At 38.5% G+C, this 22,708-nt stretch overlaps 1 protein-coding gene across 3 annotated transcripts in view; it reads right to left on the bottom strand.

Annotated features, from left to right (window-relative positions):
- Nucleotides 1–22,708, bottom strand: part of patj (PATJ crumbs cell polarity complex component) — a 210,094-nt gene that overhangs the window by 103,672 nt on the left and 83,714 nt on the right. For all 3 annotated transcript variants that reach the window (XM_022669623.2, XM_049465996.1, XM_049465995.1), the window contains exon 30: nucleotides 21,098–21,212. In XM_022669623.2, coding sequence (XP_022525344.2) covers nucleotides 21,098–21,212 — 115 coding nt within the window. The remainder of the gene's footprint in view (nucleotides 1–21,097; nucleotides 21,213–22,708) is intronic.

The following is a 22,708-nucleotide window of genomic DNA, read 5'->3' as shown; positions in this document are numbered from 1 at the left end:
AAAAGTGATCGAACCCTGTTACAACATTCCATCCCAAAAAAAAACATGGTTATAATGAAGATTTATTGTTATTATGCCAAGGTGTGAACCGAACTGTGAATTTGCTGTATTGTTACACATCTACTTCCTATACTATCCTAAACAACACTATACAATCCTTTAGCACCCTTTATATACAACAACCTATATCACCTTATACTATCCTATAACAGCCTACACAACACTATAACCCCCCCCCACCCATTTTCCCTATAGTGTGCTAGCAATCTCAAAAATAAAGAGAAAATTGCAAAATGCAGGCAAAGAGAGGAGCAATGAGAAAATATATATAAACCTAAAAAGAACATATGCATACGGGACTGAGTCATATCAGCTTAAATCACTTCAGATCAGCTATTCTCAAGGCCATATCCACTGTATACCGACAGCTTCTCTAAAACTCTACAACTCAAATCAGAGCAGAATAGGAATATTCTAGTTGCTGCCACTGAGGCACATTCGGTTTTGCAGCTGGAAGAATTATTGATTAAAACAGGTGCTGCCTCAGAGGCTTGCAGAAACGAGAAACGAGAGAGAGAGAGAGATGGATTGAGAAAGAGAGAGAAACAGAAGAACAGAGTGAGAAAGAGAGAGAGAGCAGATTGAAGAGCAGTGATTCGTAGAGAAAGTAAGGGAGTGAGAAAGAGCACGAGTGGATGAATAAAGAGGGAAGACAGAACAGTTTGTGTCTGTGTGTTTAAGTGCAGAACAATGGCCAATCAGCATAATGCGGTGCAGATTTAGCATGCAGCAGTAGCTCTGGCAGGCTGGGCTGGGCTGGGCTTGGTAGGGGAGCAGAGTGTGTGTGATATTAATGGCACAGTGGAGTGGCTCATAACTCTGGCATTAGGAGACCGGCCGTAATTACAGTCCCATCAATGCTTCTGGATTGGAGAGTGTGTGTGTGTGTGTGTGTGCGGTATGCCACAGATAAATGAACGCCAGCCTAGGTGAAAGTGTGCACAGCCAGCTACAGATAAATGAGAGGCAGCTGATGCAGAATGAATGGATTTGTTTGGAGTGGGTTGTGGGGGAGGGGGGTGGGGGTGTTGAGTAGTGTGGGGTATTTAATAGCCGAGAGGTCATATACTGCACTGAAAACACTGCGATTATGTAAGAATGTGAGGCACTGGAGGCTGTGCGCTACACTGATATCACAACAGGTTAAGCTGTAGGATAGCCTATGCATAGTATAAAGATATTTGCATATGCATATATTGAGTATTTGTTCATTTTAGATGCATAAAATAGGGAAAAAGTCCTATTTAACACCCTGTTACTTCACCTTAAAAAAATAAAAAGCACAGATTGTATTATTTACAGATTGCATGAGCCAAAAAACATGTAAAAAAAAAATAATTAAAAAAAAAAATAGTGATTGTTCTGAACAGTTTTCAGCAGCAGCAATGGCTTACAGTACCCATATATCTTAAATCTCTTATGGACAAAAATATTGGGATCCCACCTCATTCATTTCCATTTCTTCTGAAATAAAGGATAATCAAACGAGTACCATTTTTTTGCAATATATGGCGCACCTGATTATAAGGCAAACTATCATTAAACGTCTTTTCTGGTCTATTTTTATACATAAAGCATGCCAGATTAAAAGGCGACTTATGCAACACTCGTAAGGAACAGGGGGTGTCGCCATGGTTTCCCTTAAATTCAGCAGGTCCCACCGCTGTGTCTGGTTATCTTGGTGCTGACGACAGTGCCTTCACAAATGAATTTGATTATGGTTCTCTCCACCAAGACTCCGCTTGTCACTGCAGATGACCCACTGCAATTCTAAAAAGACACCATTTGGTGACATGTACATAGTGTTAAGGGCACTAGCCTTAATTATCTGTATGCGTGTTGTCCAGAGTTGTGTAGCCATCTGCCAATAGTGCGGGCACAAACAGGAAAATTGATGAAGGGAATCACAACTGGGTCCCGCTGGGTGAGTCCGTGCATGTTGGACAATTAGTGTGTTCTTTCTTTCCATGATCTGCATAAGTGTCCATTATCCTTTATCATCTACACTATGTCAACTCAACAAGTTTCATTTCCGTCAGTTGATTCCTTCAGATTCCCTTCTCCTATGTTTTGATGGTGTGTAATACAGTATGTGTAACACTCCCTCTAAAAAAGTAGGCAGATTGATCTTCCTTCATAAACATTTATAGTGAAATAACCTCATCACAGATTGAGCCCGGGGTCTTAATACAGTCTAGACATGTTTCTGAATGAATAAACACACACACACACACACAAAATCATTGTTGTGATTATATGGAGATGTATCCAGTCACTTGTGTCATTTTCCTCTAGCAGTACATTTGATGAATCTAATTGGATGGTTGCCAAACTAGATCCTTCTATTTTAGTCAGCTGACTATTAGTATCTAACACATTGCAGCATCTTAAGCAGAAGTAAAAAAGAAAAAGCAATAAAACTGTGGTGAACTTTAATATGTTAATACTAATGACTTCAATCAAGAGATCGCTGGTTTGGATCCCGTTCATGTAGCTTGCCATCAGCTGCCAGAGCCCTGGGAGAGCACAACTGGTCTTGCTCTTTCTGGGTGGGTAGATGGTGCTCTCTCCCCACATCACTCCAGAGAGTGATATCAGTCAGCACAAGGCATCTGTGAGCTGATGTATAGGAACCGAGTCGCTGCGCTTTCCTCCGAGTGCGTTGCGATGCTACTTGGCAATCCTGCAACAGCAGCAGTTTGAAAAAAAGCAGTGGCTGAATTCACTTTACATGTATCGGAGGAGGCATGTGCTAGTGTTCAGTTTTTGACAAAATGTGAATCTGACAGTTTTCGCAATGAATGGCAAACAGAAATGGTCAAAAATTACTAAAAAAAAAAAAAATGTTTTAAACCACTAAAGTTGCCATTTTAAAAATACAATGTCTGGCATAACCACACCAGTATGAACAGTATACCACCAAAAGTATCTGTTCACCTGTCTTGCTGTTATGCAACTGGTGATGTGAGGCTTGGATGGAGCTGATTGGCAATGGAAACCCATTTCATATAGTTTTCTACACTGAAGGCCACATAAAGTTCGGAGGTCTGTAGTGATTGACTCTGCTGCAGAAAGTTGGTTCCTCTGCACACTATGCTCCTCAGCGACTGTTGACCCCACTCTTATGACCCCAATCTCACGACTGGACTTGTTGCACAGGTGCTGCATCCTATCACGATACCACGCTCGAGTTTCACTAATGTGTGCAGAAGCAATCTGCAGCATGTATCTGTGCTTGTTTTATAAATCTGTGGCCATGGAGGTGATTGGAATCTCAGTTTGTAGATTTTGATAGATGAGTAAATACTTTTGGTAATATAATTAACGTATTAAATAAAAGGTTCCTACTTGCTTGTTTGTAGTTGCTTGAGTGCACATCTCTGGAAGTCTCTGTTGATAAACTAAGAGGACACAGTGCAGATTCCTTCACGTAAGAAGTTTAAAAGGTCAGGGTTTATCCACGTTTCCTTTCTCTGCAGGGCGCGATGACCTTCAGATAAAAGAACTGCTCCCTAAAAACAGCTTTCACTGCATTTCAATAGAACCTATACAGGTACTCTGAATAGGTGGTGAGCATTTTGGGTTTACAAATAAAGAGTAGGTTGGGAGCAGATGGGCTTTTTGTCATGGTTGGGTTGTTATTTTAAATTCTGTAGAGATTCTCTATTTGGAACAGATCAGGTCTGCAGGCAGGCCAGTCCAGTAGCCATATACTCTCTGCTTCCACATTAATGTTTTGTTATGTTTCCAGCATGTGGTTTTGCATTGTCTTGTTGAAAACTGCATGAACATCAATAGGGGAAAAAAAATTAAAGCTAACATATGTTGCAAAGAAATCTAATTTCTGCATTAATATGCTGCATCACAGAAGTGAACTGACACAACCATGACTATGTCATGCCTAGAACTAGGCATTTCTTCAATAATTAATTAACAATTATATATTTTCTATCTGCCCACAATGCACATTGTTTCTGAGTGGTGATTCATCCCAGATGCCAAGAGCCCAGAAAAGTCCACACCACTTTTGGACTTTTGGTTAGCATAAAGCTTTTGTTCTGAGCTGTAACGTCCTACTCCTAGTGTTTTACAAAGTGTTTTAAAAAGTTAAAAAACAAATCTCTTACCCAAATGGTTCTCTTAGCTATTGTTGAATGCTGATTTTTGATGAAGTGCAGTCTGAGGAATCAATCAAACAGATGTTCTGCTATGGCTTGCATCTTTGCGCTTCATACAGACATTATGATTTCTTACACATTTATTTTCTTCTGCCCACCTTTGCTCAACAAAATTTCATGGAAAGTATTTTGTGGATATTGTATCGTGACTACATTAACTTGCTGACATCAACTGTTTAAATCACAATATAATTGATTTATCTGTATTTACTTCACTACGAGCTCTAAATTTAAAAGTAGGAATCCTGTGTGAAACAGACTTGGGGTGGAGTGAAACATGATAATGAGTTAACAAATTTGTATTCCAAAATACAGCGTTGTTTTAAATTATTACAAATAATTTCCCCATTTGTCAGTCTTTGACATTTTCGTTTCAGTTTTTATGTAGTTTCCGTCTCATTTTCATCATGAAAAATAGGTCGTCGTTAAAGTTTATTTGTCATAGTTTTCATGTCCTGTCAGAAGTGTGGAGGTACTTTAATTTCCATAATGGTGTAAAAATAGTGATTTCTTGGCATGGGAATTCAGTGCTCAATTCGTTTACAAAACTATGACAAATAAACTGTAATGACTGCCCATTTTTCATGACTAAAATGAGCCGAAAATAAATAAAACGAAAATGTCAAAGACTGACAAACGTGGAAAATATTTGTAATAAATGATATTATTGGGCGGTGATTGGAACACAGCCGCTCCACACGGCGTCCTTATGACCGCTGTTGTGTCAAATTCAGCACCCCCACAGGAAAAGCACCCCCCTCACAGATGTGTTACGAGTCAGCATAGCTTAGAACAGTATCTTGGGTATTTTCATTTTCTAGTTAAAGGTATTTCAATTTTCTAAGTTAAAGCCAAGAAGACGGGGTGTGCGGTGCTTTTGGCGGGGGTGCTGAATTCAGCACAACACCAGCTAAAAGCACTGTATTTGGAAATGTGGTGGGTGAACAAAGGTGGGCTATTCGACAAAAGTTTGTATTCATTATCATGGTTCACAATGCCTCAAGTCCATTTCACACCAGATTTCTCCTTTAATAAATGAGAATAAAGAATGTAATGAAGTGTCAAAATTAAAATAAGAAACACTTATTTTAACTGCATTTTATATACTGCCTTTACTTTTTCCGTTTTTTTTGTGTTGTTCTTTTTGTTATTTGAGTTATAAAGTAATCGTGGTAGTAAGAAAGTCAAAGTTATATAAATGTTCTATATGAGCTGAAAAATGTGTATACATCATGTGTGCAGACTGCAGAAATTAATGTTATATTAAGCAATTTAAAAATCCCCACTGGATGCATTTTTAACATCCCAAAAAGAGAACATTTTGTCAACGTAACTCCAAAAATACCAGGTTCAGCCCAACTGAGTGACAGACTGACAGTGTGAAAGAAGCTGAAATATTAAGAGTACGCCACACTGACAGTTAAGCTACACAGGGTGGAATACTTCGGCGCCGCGTCCCACCTCATGACAAAGCTGTCCAGGAGCATTCAGAGGAGCACTGCCACTCAAACATCAAGCAGCAGAAAGCACATCATGGAGTGGACTGAATTCCCCAACAGCTCCTCTGTGAACCAGAGCGAGCCATAAAGAGCTTTTTTTTGTGGCTTCCGCTAACAGACGGGTGATTACGGCCTCACTGAAGCACAAAGAACATTCAGACACGACACGCGTCAGTCTACCGAACGTTTATTACAAAGCGCTTCAATTCTCTGCACAGAATAAATACACATATAAAAAAAACACACATAAAAGGAAACAAGAGAAGGGTTTGAAATATTATATTCTAAAAAACTTAATTATTCGAAAGCAGGGGGAATAAATGCCTGCTGAAATCTGCCGCGATAAAATCACAAATAAAAAAGGGCAGCAAGAGCCGAAAAAAAGAGTCGAAAAATCAAAACCAAACCACTTTTAACCAAGGTTAGCTCAGCCTGGAGAAGTGGCTTAGACGCTCTCGCTGAAGTCTGACTAATTCTGATTTGAAACAGAAGCTTAAGCTCAGTACCAAGAGACACCTCAGCCCACCTCACACTGCTTTACCACAGCCCAGTCACGCCAGACTCCAACCCAGCAATAAGATACAGCACAGAGAGGAAAACACCACCAGAGCCTTCACTCACCAGAGAAAAGAACCCATAAATACACACCAGCTCTCTCTCACACACTCACACACAGATACACACTACAGACCTGATGCAACTGACCCAGTTTGCCAAGAAAGACTGTAGGCACCCTATCAAGAGACCAGAGCCAGAAATGAGACGTTGTGGAAAGTTCTAGGAAAAAATAAATGGTCCTGAAATAAAATGTCAGTGAATTTGAATGTATGTCAATTAGTGCCGGGAGCTATACCAGAGGAGAAATTAAAACCAGTATGTATTTTACACATACCGCCACACCACTAGGAGCACCGTGTAAAACAACACCGAAAAACGCTAGCCAGTTAGCATAACAAGCTAATACACCGGAGTAAAGGCAGCTCAGTTCTATGGAGTCAAATGCTCTCTGAGTCAAACACTCCGTCCTGCCTGGAGAAAAACGAGGAAAGCACTTTATCTGAGGAGCTCCTGCTGCTAGCCAGTTAGCATAACAAGCTAATACACTAGAGTAATGGTAGCTAAGCACTGTAGTGTCAAATGTAACGTCCTGTCTGGAGAAAAACGAGGACAGCACTTTATCTGAGGAGCTCCTGCTGCTGTTTCTCACTGTATGAGTGTCTTTAATCAAGTAAAAAAAAAAAAAACAACAACAGCAAACATCAACTATTCACTCAGAAAAGAGATGAATAGAATTAAGCAAAAGATTCACAGTTCCTATACTCCCCCAGATAAGCCGAGAATCGTTCCTGGGTGCAAAACCATTTATTCAGCACAAGTGATAAAACTCACAAAAACTCTGGATTCAAGGTGCAAATAAACTTCAAGAGCAGTAACTATAGCCTGTTTAAATATATTAATAATGTAGCTTGAATGATAATTTTAATGCACATTGAAGTGAATTTATTTCTTGACTAAAGAAAGAAGGGAACTGTGGCTTAATTGAAAATTGCTATTAAACTTGTGTCTTATTTGTGCAATATAGCTTTTGAGAAAGATCACCTTGAATACTTATATTTTTAAGATTTTAGCTCAATTTAACTATTTAACATTTTTAGTAAAAGGAAACTGTGTCAAAGCTGTTGTCGTATCTCTCTTTTTTAAGGTCTATTGTTTACATTCTTCAGTTGTTTTTCTGCAAATGAAGTCTGATTTCGTTCTATATTGTGTAATTTTGTAAAACAATGTAAACCCAATAGTAATTATTGCCTTCATTTAATATCTTATTGTTTTATATAAATATATAAAAATATATATAAATATATATAAATTAAAATATTATTTAAAAAAAAGTAATGATATATATTTTTGCTATATAAATTTTTGGCCCTACCACCCAGCACTAATGTTAATGAACATCAGTAAAATAATTCTGCTCTACAAGAACTTTCCACAAGGTAAAGCAGCTTCAAGCATGGACACACCCCAACACCTCAACCAAAGGTCAAAGGTCAAATTCAGTTCCTGGAAGGCCACAAGAGATTAGTCCTGGTTCTTCTTAAGCTCACTTTAGCAGAAGATGAGAGTGGGTGATATATATATCATTAACGCAGTAAAAATCAGTTTAATTATACATTTTACTTTTACTTTTTTTAAAACCTTTTAAAGGCATAAAGAAGCTGTAGCAGATGTTCCTATGAACAACCATGGTATAGTTGTAATGGATTTTAGATTTAGAACAACTGCCCAAAGCTACTGATTTACACGGACATGCCACGGGACTAGCTTCTGAGTCGTGGAAAGAATTCAGACCCCTTTAAATTTTTCACTCTTTGTTTCATTGCAGCCATTTGTTAAAATCAAAAAAGTTGATTTTATTTCTCATTAATGTACACTCAGCACTCCTTGTCAGAAAGAAAAAAACTGAAAATAGACATTTTTGCGAATTTTTTACAAAAGAAATAAGATGTGTGGAGAAAAGGAGGCACCGCTCATCACCTGCCCAATACAATCCCAACAGTAAAACATGGTGGTGGCAGCACCATGCTATGGGGGCGTTTTTCTGCTGCAGTTAAAAGCTATAATATCGGGGCGTCGAGTGGAGACAGTGGTCTAAAGCGCTGCCACTATGAACAGGAGGTCGCAGGTTCTACAGTGATGTCTGCAGCACAGGGCGTCTGTGAGCTGATGTATCAGAACCGAGTCGCTGCTCGGCAATGCTAAATCAGCAGCAGTTTGAAAAGAAGTGGTGGCTGGCTTCACATGTATCGGAGGAAGCATGTGTTAATCTCGCCCTCCTGGTGTGTTGGGGCATTACTAGTGATAGGGGGAGTGCTAATGAGTGGGTTGGGTAATTGGCCGTGTAAATTGGGGAGAAAATGGGAAAAATTTGAAATAAAATTATCAAAAAAAAAAAAAAAGCTATAATATCACATGGTCCTAAGTATTTAGACCCTTTGCTCAGTATTCAGTAGAAGCACCCATTTGTCTTCCTGGAAATAATGCAACACGTTTTTTTACACCTGGATTTGTTCCTTGCAGATCCTCTCCAGTTCTGTCAGGTTGGATGGTGAACTCTGGTGAACTGCAATTTTCAGGTCTCTCCAGAGATGCTCAATGGAGTTAAGGTCAGGGCTCTGGCTGGGCCAGTCAAGAATGGTCACAGAGTTGTTCGGAAGCCACTCTTTTGTTAATGTAGCTGTGAGCTTAGGGTCATTGTCTTGTTGGAAGGTGAACCTTCGGCCCAGTCTGAGGTCCAGAGCACGCTGGAAGAGGTTTTCTTAAAGGATATCTCTGTGTTTGACCACAATCATCTTTCCTTCAATTGCAACCAGTCGTCGTGTAACTGCAGCAGAAAAAAAAGCCCCCATAGCATGATGCTGCCACCACCATGTTTCACTGTTGGGAATGTATTGTACTTTGTGGAACTTTCTCCCATCTCCCTACTGCATTTCTGGAGCTCAGCCACAGTGATATTTGGGTTCTCCTTTACCTCTCTCACCGAGGCTCTTCAGGTGTGTGCCTTTCCTAATCAAGTCCAATCAGTTTAATTAAACACATTAGAACCATCTCAAGGAGGATCAGAAGAAATGGACAGCATGTGAATTAAATACTGAGTGTCACAGCAAAGGGTCTGAAAACTTATGACCATGTGATACTTTATTTTTTATAATTTTAATCTTTATTTTCTGTTAATATGGGGTGCTTAGTGTATATTAATTAGAAATAAAATAAACGTATTTGATTTTACCAAAAAAGAGTAAAACATTTATAGGGGTCTGAATACTACCAGTACCCACTGTATCTGGCATCCTCTATAATGCCTCGCTCCAAGCATGATAATTGACATTACTTTGCCATAGCACATCTGGCCAGTGTTCAACCTCACTCACAAGATAACACCTCACAACTTATACCGGCGTGTGCATTCCCAATCTGTGCCTTAAAGGCAAAACTTTTGGCATGTCAGTGTACTTAGTCTGCCATGTGAAGGACACTTCAACAATGTTTTTCATTTTGTTAGTTTATTAATTTCGATCAATTAGAGCTTTCTATTAGAAATTCCACCAACCACATAGATGCTTTCGTATTTATCGAGTTAAATAAGGTAGAATGCCAAATTCTGCAGCACTGTGGCCCTCTGGAACTGCAGAATTTGAGTCCTGAATGCAACAATCAAATGCAACCTCTGCCTAATGCAACATAAGCCTTACTTCCACCCTAAAGAAACAGAACAAACAAACAAAAAAAATAAGATGTAACTTTAAGAATCAGCACTTCTCCTTGTTTTCCTTAAACTCCTGTGATGGAAGCACTGTTCACTACTGAAGACTCCCTGGCCAAACAACAGTCAGCTTCTCTAGCCTGAAAAAGAGAAACAGAGATATTATTTTCCACGTTCTGTGCATAAGAAGTAATGTGGTCAATCAGCTTTAAATAATCAAGCCTAAATATCATATTTGAAGTCTTTGTTTATTCATATCTACCTATATCTGCCTCTCTCTCTCTCTATGTACACACCTTTAATAAACCACTCAAGACCTTCCTGCTTTGTATTCATATTAAATCCAGGCTTTCGCAGATAAAACGCTGAGGATAGGACTTCTGTTTTCAATCTATTTGTAAAAGCTGTCAAGGAATCAGGGGGTGTCCAGATGAAGGCTGATATCTGGTGCAGTGCTGAACACGCTTTTACAGCAGCTCACAAATCACTGAGGGTCCAAACAAGCCCACCATTCTGGCTGATGCAGAGAGGTGGGCTATAGCATAGGAGGTTATAAAAAAAAAGACAAAGGACATGATACAAACAGAGGGGTAGAGGAGAAACAGAAAGAAAGAAAAAAGATAAGGGGGGATTGGTAAGACTGGCAACACATCATCTTATCTAGTTAACAATGCAACCAAAGAGTGATTCTGTAATAAACTGTAGTGTAGAATTATTTTTTTTTTGAAAATATACGAATCAGATTGGTTTTAGGGCGTTTTCACACCTGTAGTTCGTTTGTCTAGAATTTTTTCCCTTAGTTTGGTTTGGTTTCACACAGGCACAAACCTAAAATCACCAAAATACACACCAAAAAACCCTGTGTTTCAGTGTATATCGACGCTGTCCAATGAAAAACACTATTTTACTACATAATTTGAACAGACAAACTGTCCTTTACACCTTGCCAAAATTTCTTGATGAACAGACCAATAGAAACTCTTCAAAATGACCTGAAATAAACTCTTTTTACATTGACTTCCATTGAAAGTTTACAAGGTTTTTTTCTCTCTCCTGTAAAGTTGCTGTTTTGGGGATAAGTGTTTTTTTATTGGACAGCGACGATATATCTGTGCAGTGTGAAACACTGCTGCTGTGCTTTTAAACACAGTTTCCATAGGAAGTGCAGATGTACACATAGTAAACAGTGCAAGCAGCACAGACCTGGCATTTAAACAGCATGGAGCAGCGGGGATAGCGTTTGTTCATAGCTGTGGTAATTAGCGTTATCTGGCTGATATATCAGATTAAACTGCGCCTTATCAGCAGTTTAGCTCATATAAAATAAGTACATCCGAGACCGGATCATGTTCAAGTTTAACCAATCGCTCAAGAGCTTGCTTGGGACTGGACCGAGATAACCTCCTCTAGCTGGTCTTGGTCCAGTTGTTTTGATCCACACCTGAGTGTGATTACTGTTTTCACACCTGCTCAATCGAACCACACTACAGTTACAAATGGACCAGAGTTCGTTTTAACCAAACCAAATAGTGCTGGTGTGAAAATGACTTGTCATAGATCTCATCAGAAGAAGTCTGCTAGCTAATCCTGCTGTGTCCTTTCTTGAGGTTTCTCAACCTGCAGAATTCCAAAATGGCATTTCCTCAACTGATCTAGTGGGTGGGGCTCTGGTGGGATCTGACAGGTGACACAAGTGGTTCTATGCAAGTTTTCTAATTGTAACTAGGCCAGGATTATTGCATTATCGACTATAAATGGACATGACCTCAGCATTATTTAATAATTGCGGTATTGTTAACTGTGTTTATTTGTATGTTTGTTCGCATACAAATAAACAGTATTTTAATAAACCAGAGACTGCAAAAGCCTGCAATAATGTGTCCCCTTTAATACCATAGAGCTTAATAGAGCAATTGCACCCATTTAGGAAGCAATAAAATTTAAACAATTTAGAATATATAGACATTAAAATATTCTTAAATATCCTTAATAATTAAATGTAAAATATAAAGTGGATAACGTAAGACGTAACCCACAAGCCCAGCCTGATGTTTTGCACAGATTATTTCATACCAAAGTATCTCAGATTCCTACATTTCTTACTTTTTCCTGCTTCAACACAGCGACTTCAACAACTGACCGTTCACTTGCTGCCTAATACTCCATATTACACCAGATAATCAATGCTATTAATTTCCTCTGGCAGTCGTTTAATGCTGATTAAAGTATATCCCTTGCTGCATGCGCTGCAATTCTCTTTCAGTGCTGTTTTTCTTTCTCATACTGAAGCAGGAAGAGACGGCGCTGGCAGCTCACGCTCTACGGCTGCCTCTTGATAGCTGCAGTCTCATTAAAGCTCTTAATTAAGTCAGGTCTAAGAAAGATGGAGGACGGCTTAGTGCCAACTGGCCTCAGCCATACATCACCATCCAGAGCAGAAACAAAAACAGGAGAGACAACAGAATGAAGAGAACAAAAGCCAAGGCCAGTGATCTGCTCGCCTGCACGCCTGCTTTCGGCTGGTGATGAGAAACAGAAAAGCCAGACTTCTGGATTTCAGTCTGTATACTTCACAACACAGTGAGAATCAACAGCTGACTCATCACGATGCCTACTCACACACACACACACACACATTTACAGACAAACCAACAGCTTTTGGACATATTTGTTGCTTTATAGACTGTAAATTAAACATTTTTTACGATGAATAGACCGACAGAAACGGCCTAGAAGTGCTTGAAATAAAATAAACATTTTTTTATGTACAATAAAAAGTGAAATTGTCTCATTTCTTAAAGGTTAAAAAACTTGAGAGGTTTTGATACAAACTGTAACCTTGAGAGGTGAACATCTTACACACTAATATCTGACTATTCTGTGGACACTGAAATGTGCCCTAGAAAAGTTCAAATGTATTTAAAATACATTCAAATATACTTGGAATATTACTTGCAGCAGATTTGAAGTGTATCACAATTAAACAGATGAACCCAGACACCACAACATACAAATTATGGATACAAAAGCTATGGGACGTTTAGCAGATGGATTAAATAACATGTACACTAAGGCTTGAATTATCACTAAGCGGTAAAAGTTATACATTAAGGAATTTCATTATGTGTATTACTTACTATTATTACTTCATCCCCCACATTTTATTTGTATATGTCTTTTTAAATGCTCTTTTTTTAAATGTATATTCTTACTTATTTTTACTTATTTGTTATACTATATGTTTACCTATACTTTTTTCTTTTGCTCTGACATTGATGTGAATAATGCAAAATAGAGGAAAAAGGAAAACGTAAAACTGAATTTGTATTGAATTACATTATACTTTGTTGTAAAATATAAATATATATAAATCTTTTCTTTTTCATATTGTAAACACATACTAATTAAAACATCTGTAAATATGATTTTGCATGTTTTTTGCAGGGACGAGCAGGCACTAAACATTGGGCCTTAATCCTGAAAAAAAAACATGAACACAACTAATTTTCATTCATAAAGCATTTTTTATTCATTTTATATAAATTACCACATTCATCAAAGAGGCCAAAAGTCTTAACATAAAAAATGTGTTATGTGAAATGACTGCACTATAGCTCATATATTTATACACACACACGCACACACTATACGTTCCAACAAATATACAGAATGAAACCCCCCAGGTTTTTAAATCTCCAACTTTAAAACTTGGGAATCCTATTTAAATAATCTATTAAAACATTATTTATCACCTTTAGCATTCCAGACAGGGTTATAAACTTCCTTGGAGGCCTTGGAGACTGCAGCCCTGCAGGAATCAGCATTTCCCCTCATCTAACACTCTAAATAAGCTTATTAATTAGCTGGAGAATTGAATCATGTGGTATATTAACTAAATGAGATAAAATGCTGAACTGCAGGAGTGGAGTCTACGCAGGAAACTGCACAAATGTCCCTCACACTACAGGTTTTGTTGTTTATATAATAATCAATTAACAGAAATCTAATTCATGAACAGAAAGAATGAATGATCGTAAATCAATGACGAAATACGGTTAGCCGTTAGCCATTAGCCATTGCAGCTAATCCACTACAAAATAAAAGTCTTCTGCGCAACCAGAGCAAAAAAAAAAGTCTAGAGCCCTGTATTTAATATTTAACATTTTAATATTGATCCTTTTTTTAGATTTAATAAAAAAATATATATTTAATTTGAAAGAACATTTTTGTGTGTTTGTATAAAAAGTGTGTCAAATAAATGACCTTGAAATGCATTTGCATTAAATGCACTTGTGTATACTCTTCAAAGGATGGTCTGTTTCAGTCTCATTATGTAACCTTAATTATAGTACTAATAATAAACTAAAAATATTGGTAAATGTATCCTTATAGGCAGTTTTACATCAGTTTTATATTGGAATCGGATCGTAGCTGAAAAATGTGGATCGTCCCATCACTACTTACAGTGTACTTTTTAAAGTGCATCAATACAAAATTGCGTGCTTAAATGATTCTTTGTCTCGTTAAAAGGTTTGTTGCACTACAGATGGTAGCGATACAGACCTGATAGAGCAGATATTAAATAGACCTGTACTCTTTTAAAAAATGATGAAGCACAAATGATGGATGGTGTACGAGCCTAAATGTGCAGGCTGTGGGCCGTGGACATGGAAAAAAAAGGAAACTACTCTCTCATTTATGTATCATTACGGCACATCTGGTCTTTAGAGTGAAAGCTGAAAGACGGCACTCGCTGTGGAGGGAATTATAAAATCAGTGGGGCAAATGATGACAGGCTTGCATCAGTTGTTCAGCCTGATCACTTCCAGCATCAGCGTACTGAAGCCCCACTGGAGCAAAAATGTGCTGCAACTACACGCAGTGGGGCAGTTCCACCATGAGCATGCCAATGAGAGAGAGAGAGAGAGTGAGGAGTAAGAAACAAAGTGATTAAAGGTCCATGATGTATCAGTGGGAAAAATTCAATGTAGACACAAAAGTATTAGAAAAAAATCATAACTGGAGCATTTTATTATATCATTTCAACACTGAAGATATGACACTTTGATGCAATGCAAGGTAGTCAGTGTACAGCTTGTGTAACAGTTTAAAATAACTCAACACACACAGCAATTAATGTATAAGCCACTGCAACAAAAGTGAACACACCCCTATAAGAAAATGGCCAATTTTCCCTTCTCTGCATCATGTGACTTGATGTATAAATGTATTTCAGTGTCTTGAGTATGTTTTGGATACAACTCTCTCATACCGGCCACTGGATATTGAACATGGTACTTCATGGCAAGGCTATAAGAAGGTTGCTAACACCATTGAACTGAGATACAGCACAATGGCCAAGGTCATACATAGCAGTTTTCCAGAGCAGGTTCCACTCAGACCAGTCCTTCCTCCCCAAGGTCGGCCAAAGAAGAGGTTGAACGCCAGAGTTTGGCTTTAAAAAATAGATGCATGAGTGCTGCCAGCATTGCTGCAGAGCTTGAGGAAGTGCGAGTTCAGACTGCAGTGCTCAGATCTTACACCCTGCATACTCTGCATCTACTCTGCAAGGCTCTGTTCTTGAAGGCAGCCTCTTCTGAAGCTGGTGTGCAAGACTGTTGTCTGATAAGACCAGGATAAACTAGTTTGGCTTAGCTAGCTAAGTTAAGCAAAGCTAAGCTAAGAAAACAAAACTGTAGTAAAAAAGACTTTCTGATTCGACTTCTGAAAACTGTTCCTTTTAATTACAATGAATTGAAAGCTCTTCCATTTATTTACAGGAAGCTTAGATTCCCAAATTTCTCCAGCACTAAGGCTGGGGCATTAGCAGCTTTAGCAGCTGACTGCTAGTGGTTAGTGGCTAATACCACCGAACAGTGTTACACAGAGGAACCCTGAGTGCTCCAGTAAGCCAGAGGGATATTAGCTAGCATTTTTTCATGCGTAGCTTGTTTTAACACAGTTAACAGCAGACTACATTCCAATACATACTTATCTCTAAACGTCGAAAGAGCTAGCGCGGTTAGCGGTTAGTGATTATGTTGCTCCAGAAGGAGCTAGCTGGGGTTAGTAGCAAGCTACAGGCTGATAAAAATAGTGAAAAAAAAAATAGTGGTTAGCGGCTAATGCTACTTCAGTCCCAGTGCTGGAGAACTGCTGGCTTTACTGCTCCTTACAACCTGACTGTTAAAATTCATACATAAGGCTCACTGGACTAAAATCTTAGGGAAAATTAAAGGACTTTAAGTGCACTCTATAGTGTGGAAAGTACGTAAATATTTACAAAAATGTGAGGGGTGCCCTCACTGTATATAGACCCTATAATGCAGGAGTTGTAATAAAAAAAAAAAAAAGACCAGCTAAAACTTTAAACTTCTCAATGCCCAGTGGATAAATACAGTTGCATATTAAAAACATGAGTGTGGAAGTGCTTAACTAAAGCCTGATCAAAGATCAGTTCTCAGTCATACTCTACATTAGCATCACAGCGGCGCCTCTATAATTCATCAGGCTGACTCGCGTCACGTTTTGAGATGTCTCTTCAAGGTCTCTCACCCCGCATCCACAAACAATGGCTGGTGTTTGCTCTCCTGCTCGGGTCTTCTGAACTACTGCTTCACCACAGATGGTGACAGATGGTGGCATTCAGTCATTTGAAAGTGTGCATACATCTGAAGCTAAAATGCCAGGCCAGCACTGTGCCCTGAATATTCCACTTCTAGACTGGCCCAGAGCGAGAGCGAGAGATATAGAATTCAATCTCAGGAAACAAGAGACGAGAATCACTCGAGCAGAACGAGAAACGCACAGAACGGTGTGAGCTTATCTCCTGCTTTAATGAGGGGAAATCAGGCAGAATCGAGAACGTACAGTCAGCAAACCATTCAGGACCAATTCTATGGCCAAACCTTGTAATCCGGATGTGACTAGATTCAATACACACTCACATATTACTCTTAGCGTAATCCAAGCACCTCAACATGCTTTACACAGAAGGATTAAGCAAACTGCTGACTGATTGGGGGGCAGCACTGGCTCGTCTGAAGGCTTCTGCAGTGGTTTTCAGTACAGAACGATGGAAAAGCTTGAGTGCAGCACTATGAGGTCCTGTTTCTTCAGCTCAGTTCGGCTATAGACTGCAAACACTGTCTCTGATCAGCCAGCCGTGAGCCACTGAGAGCAGAGAAGACTCACTGATAAGAGACAGAGAGCTTCAGCAGCTTTAGCTGCCTCTATCTCTAATGCAGAGACAGCGCTGGCTACCTGAAGTGTGGGTACAGCAACATAACATTTCAGAAAAAACTGAAATAAAAAAACACTACATGGACAAACGTATTGGGAAACATGCTTATACTTAGTTTCTTACCAAATCAAGAGTAAGTTATGAAGAAATTAGTTTATCTTGCATTTGTTGGAGTAACTGTACGTTTTTATTTGACTGCATTCAGTAACAAGAGCATCAGTGAGTTCAGAATTGTTGAATCTACAATCCGGTCATCTTCATTGTCTTGAGTGAGATGACCAATAAAGTTGAGCGGTTTGTAGTTAAACACCACATGTCCAAAAGACATGAGCACTATCTTACACCCTGTGCAAGGCACACTGCAATGCTCACTGCCATCTTACACCCCGCAAACAGTCTATACGCATGCTTTACTCCTGCGTCGTTTAAATAGCGGTGCAGCTTACGGATATATCTACACACCTTCACCATATAGCTGAACCTTTACAGCATGAATGAATAGGTCAGTTTCCTCTGCTAAGTATCATCAGACACATTCAGTTAGCTGCGCCGCTAAAATAACAATCCGCGGAAGTCAGAACACACCTAGCTGGCAGAGAATTAGTACATGCCATTTGCTCATTTCAAGCCACGCAAGGTGTACTTTACCCGATGTTATGATAGCAAAGACACACTGACATGTCCTAAATCATGGTTTGATGGCTGGCTTATAGATCACTAAAACACGGCCCTTGGTGTCAGAAACTTCACAGCACAATCTTCACATTAAAAAAGGTTCTGCAACCAGCGGCCCTACCTTTTCTCCAAACCATCACTGATTGTAGAAACTAGACCTCACACTAGACCTCAAGCAGCTTGAACTATGTGTGTCTCTCCACTCTTCCTCCAGACTCTTGTCTCTTGATTTACCAATGAAATGGAAAATTTACTGATGATCAGTGATGGTTTGGAGAGTCATGTCATCTGCTGGTGTTGGTCCACTGTGTTTTATCATCTCCAAAGTCAAGGCAGTGTTTTACCGGAAAATTTGCTGACAACTTTTATGGAGATGTGGATTTCATTTTCCAGCAGGACTTGGCACACACTGCTAAAACTATCAATTGGTCGTTTATAATATTTTAGAAAGACACTGAGATTCAGACTAATGGTAAGCCTTTCTTCTAAACACATACTAACTTTCATTTCCTTCTCACACAAAGGTGGTTCAACAGATTCAAGGGCAGTATATGACAATTCGCTGCCTTTTTCCAGGCCCTGGCACCTCTATAGTTTTTAGTTTTCCTTCCTTTTTTTCTTTTTACACCAGGATTTGTGTTAGAGTTATTCTATTTGTTGAACAGTCACTAAGAGCATACCTCAATTAGCACGATCACTTCTTTTCAGAAAGTTTAACAAAATATAACATAATAGTGATCCATTCTGATCTACTGACAGGTCCCACCTGAAAAGCTAAATGTGTGTCTATATGTACATTATTCACACAGAGAAGGCTCTATACTAAGGAATATTACAAACAAACAAACAAAAAAAGTATGAATGCTATGATAATGCTCTGATCTTATTCTCTAATCACAGTCCAAATTTTTCCAACAACTTGTCCCCAACTATCTAAGTTAGGTAATAAGTGCTCTACCTGCCCTAATTTTACCGATTTCATAGGTATAATTGAAAAAAAAAAACATACATTTATATTTATAGAGAAGTTCTGAGCACTGTGCAGAGAATCCCTCACACGGCGAGCTGAGAGATATCATGTAGCAGTAAATGCAGTCCCCAGGGTGAACACACTGCTGGAAATGGAATGGTTTCACCAGCTGAACAGAGCAAGCGTGACTCGAGCTGGATGAGCATCAAAGCACAGACTCAGGACCACCGGCCTTCAGCAAGCCCAGCGGAGCGGCTCTGGAGGAGGCCGGTCTTTTGAAAAGGCGTGAGAAGCTCTGGCTCACAGGGAGAGGGAGGGTGGCTTAGAAATGGGCAGACATGTTGGGTGGTATGACAAAGAACTAGCCCATTTCTTTCACTTATATACTATTGCAGACGGTAGGAACCCTAGATATTCCACATTTTGTCTACTACCAATTGTTAAAATACATTAATTTCTGTATTTCAGCCCTGCAACACAATCCCAACACTGTATTTTGTATTGTATTTTTCGGATTATAAGGTGTACTATCAATTAAGGCCTAGTTTTATACATAAGGTGCAGTGGATTACAAGGCGCATTTTATACAACTCTAATAAGGAACAGGGGTGTCGCCATGCTTTCCTTCAAATTTAGCAGGTTAGGAGACCTGTAAAGCTAAGCTGTAAGCTGTAATTCCTAAATTAATTATTATTATAATTATTATTGTTTGGGTGGCTAGGCACTTCTGTTTGTTTACAGTAAACTTAGATTTCCAGATTTCCACTAAAGCTGGAGCATTAGCAGCTAAGCCAAGCGGTAATGCTAATGCTGCTCCAGCAGTGCTAGTCAGGGTTAGCAGCTAATGCTAACACTGCTGGAGAACTAAACTGAAACTCCTGTATAACACTGTACTTCATCATAGTGGCTTCACTGCTCCTTAACTGACTGGTAAAATTCATACATAAACCACACCAGATTATATACATATATACATAATATATACATATACATAAGCACACTGACGATTTTGAGGGATTATTTAAATATACAAATATTCCCAATAGTTCTTAATGGTAAGATTGTTCTTTTATGTTTTTCTAATGCATTTGTTGACAAACTGGTCTCCTTGGCCCATACTGCTTTTTATAAATCATGAATACACTCACTGGTTAGAAATTAAATAATGATTTTGTTTTAACAAAATTACTTTGTTACTAGTTCCAAACTGTACCTGTACCTAACTTTGTTGGAATGTGGTGCAGGCCCAAAATGCAGCAATTGATGTCTATGAATACTGTAAACGAAATCCATTTAATGAAAATTGAGCAGATAAAACATTCTTTGGGTTCATACCGTCTGCAACGAACAACAAAATAGAGAGATGTAAGGAATACTGTATGTTTAAAATTACTTTTTTTCAAAGGTGTGAAAAGTATTGACATGTATTACTCAAGTTTGAAATACTTCTGTAGGTTTTAAATAGTTCTGTAGAAGTTAAAGTATCAACCAACATTTTTTACTCAAGTAAAAGTGTGAAAGTAAAAGTAATGTAAGGGGAAAAATGCCATTAAGGACAAACACATTTTTCTAAAATCCATAACGACTCTAAAAGTATATTGAAATGTTAATCTTTGCTAACGTCTGCTATGTTCTTGCTGGAGTGTGACGTAACATCATGTGCAGGTGTGCTGCATAATCGCTAATAAACCAATAGAGTATCAGAATGATGTGTGTTTATACTTTCCTTCAAACACAATCAGATAGAATTCACTCTATCCTGATGGAGAGATTTATCTAGATAGCGTTTTTATTTCATTTTTAACTATGAGAAGCCGGAATGAAAGCAAGCTTAAAAAAAAGGCTATTTTTAATATATGAGGAGTAGAAGCAAAAAGTTGTCTGAAATAATTACTCCAGTAAAGTAGAGATAATTAACATTTCTACTTGAGTAAGATAAAGCTTTTGTACTTCTTTACTTGACACCTCTGCCTTTATCATACTGTCCAAACTAAATATGACAAAATATCATCACAACCTCCAACTCTACAGATGTTTATGTTCCGTATTTAATGCAGCATTGCATCAGCGGAACCCAAGGAGACTTAACCTGGACTCAGACTTAAGGGCAATAATTATATGAGTTGTTATGTGAGGTGTGTAAGTACATGAAGGATACAAAGTAGAACTATAAGCATAGGTGCTGAAATAAAAAGATATAGTGCTGCTGACCTGTGGACTGCTCAGCATCATCATTCTCCTGCTCCTCTTCTTCCTGCATGATGCTGGGGGGTCTGTATGGTGGTGGGAGGCGCATTGGAGGAGGCACACTTCTCTGTCCCGCTTTCTGCCACACACAAAAAGAAAATACTTTAATATCATGACAGACTGTGAGGAGACAAGCAAAAAAAAAAAAAAAATCAGAGTGAGAAAAGGAGACTGCAAGGATGATCTCTGATAATCTACAACTCCTATATCCTAAATACTGCTGACAGCAAGTAATGCACACACTACTAAGACTAAATGTCTAATAACTATATGTCTATTGCTTCTCAAAAAATAGTTTCTGAATCAGTTTCTCAATCAGATTTTTCGATTTATAGGTATATGTTTGAGTAAAATGAACATTTTTGTTTTATTCTATAAACTACGGACAACCTTTCTCCCAAATCCTGAAATAAAGGCTGAAATAACAAAAACAAGATGCAGAGCTTTCAGATTTTGAATAATAAGAAATAATAAGAAAACAAGTTCATAAATATAAAGTTTTAAGAGTTCAGAAATCAATATTTGGTGAAATAACCCTGGTTTTTAATCACAGTTTTCATGCATCTTGGCATGTTCTCCTCCACCAGTCTTACACACTGCTTTTGGATAACTTTGTCACTCCTGGTGCAAAAATTCAAGCAGTTCAGCTTGGTTTGATTGCTTGTGATCATCCATCTTCCTCTTAATTATATTCCAGAGGTTTCAATTTAGTAAAATAATAGAAATTCATCAGTGGTCTCTTATTTTTTTCCAGAGCTGTATTATATAGATGTATATCTATATATAAACCCAATAGTCAGTATCTTAGAAAATCTTAGAAAAAGACCAATTGATGGTACTTTTGGCAGTGTGGGTAGTGTGCCAAGTCCTGCTGGAAAATAAAATCTGCATCTCCACAAAAGTCGTCAGCAGAGGGAAGTGTTTTCGGAAAAACACTGCACTCACTTGATATAGACTTTATAGAACACAGTGCATCAACACCAGCAGATGACATGTCTCTCTAAATCATCATTGATCATCAGTAAATTTAACATTTAATTTGGGAATCAAGGGATCAGAGTCTGGAGGAATAGTGTAGAGACACACAGTCCAAGCTGCTTGAAGTCTAGTGTGAAGTTTCCACAATCAGTGATGGTTCGAGATCTCTCAAACGTCTTCAAAAACTTGTCAAAAAAAGTCTTAGACGTTGACAAATAATGGAGCTAGAAAGAGAGAAAGATAGAGAGAGAGAAAGAGAAAGAGTGAGAGAGACAGTGACAGGTACAGAGCCAGAGAGAGATGGAAATGGCAGGAGTAGAATGAAAATGGTGTGCTCTGGGATATGACAGTGAAGTGCAGTGCTGGGTTATCAATTCTGCAGGACCAGCCAGGTGCACCGAGAGGACACACTGCTGTTTCTTAAAGGGAACCCAACGCATCGTACTGCCAGCTATAGTGAAAGAGAGAACGACTGCATTGTGAACACGTCAAACTGTCACTAAAGATTCAGTTACAAAACATTTACAATGCTGTAAAAAGTATTTTCTCTCTACAGATTACTTTTGTTTTTGCTTTTTTTTTTTTTAAAGAAAATAT

This window comes from Astyanax mexicanus, chromosome 16 (genome assembly GCF_023375975.1).
Source record: "Astyanax mexicanus isolate ESR-SI-001 chromosome 16, AstMex3_surface, whole genome shotgun sequence".
Classification (NCBI taxonomy): domain Eukaryota; kingdom Metazoa; phylum Chordata; class Actinopteri; order Characiformes; family Acestrorhamphidae; genus Astyanax; species Astyanax mexicanus.
Note: the sequence above shows the minus strand (reverse complement) of the source record. Positions and strands in the feature narration are given on the sequence as shown.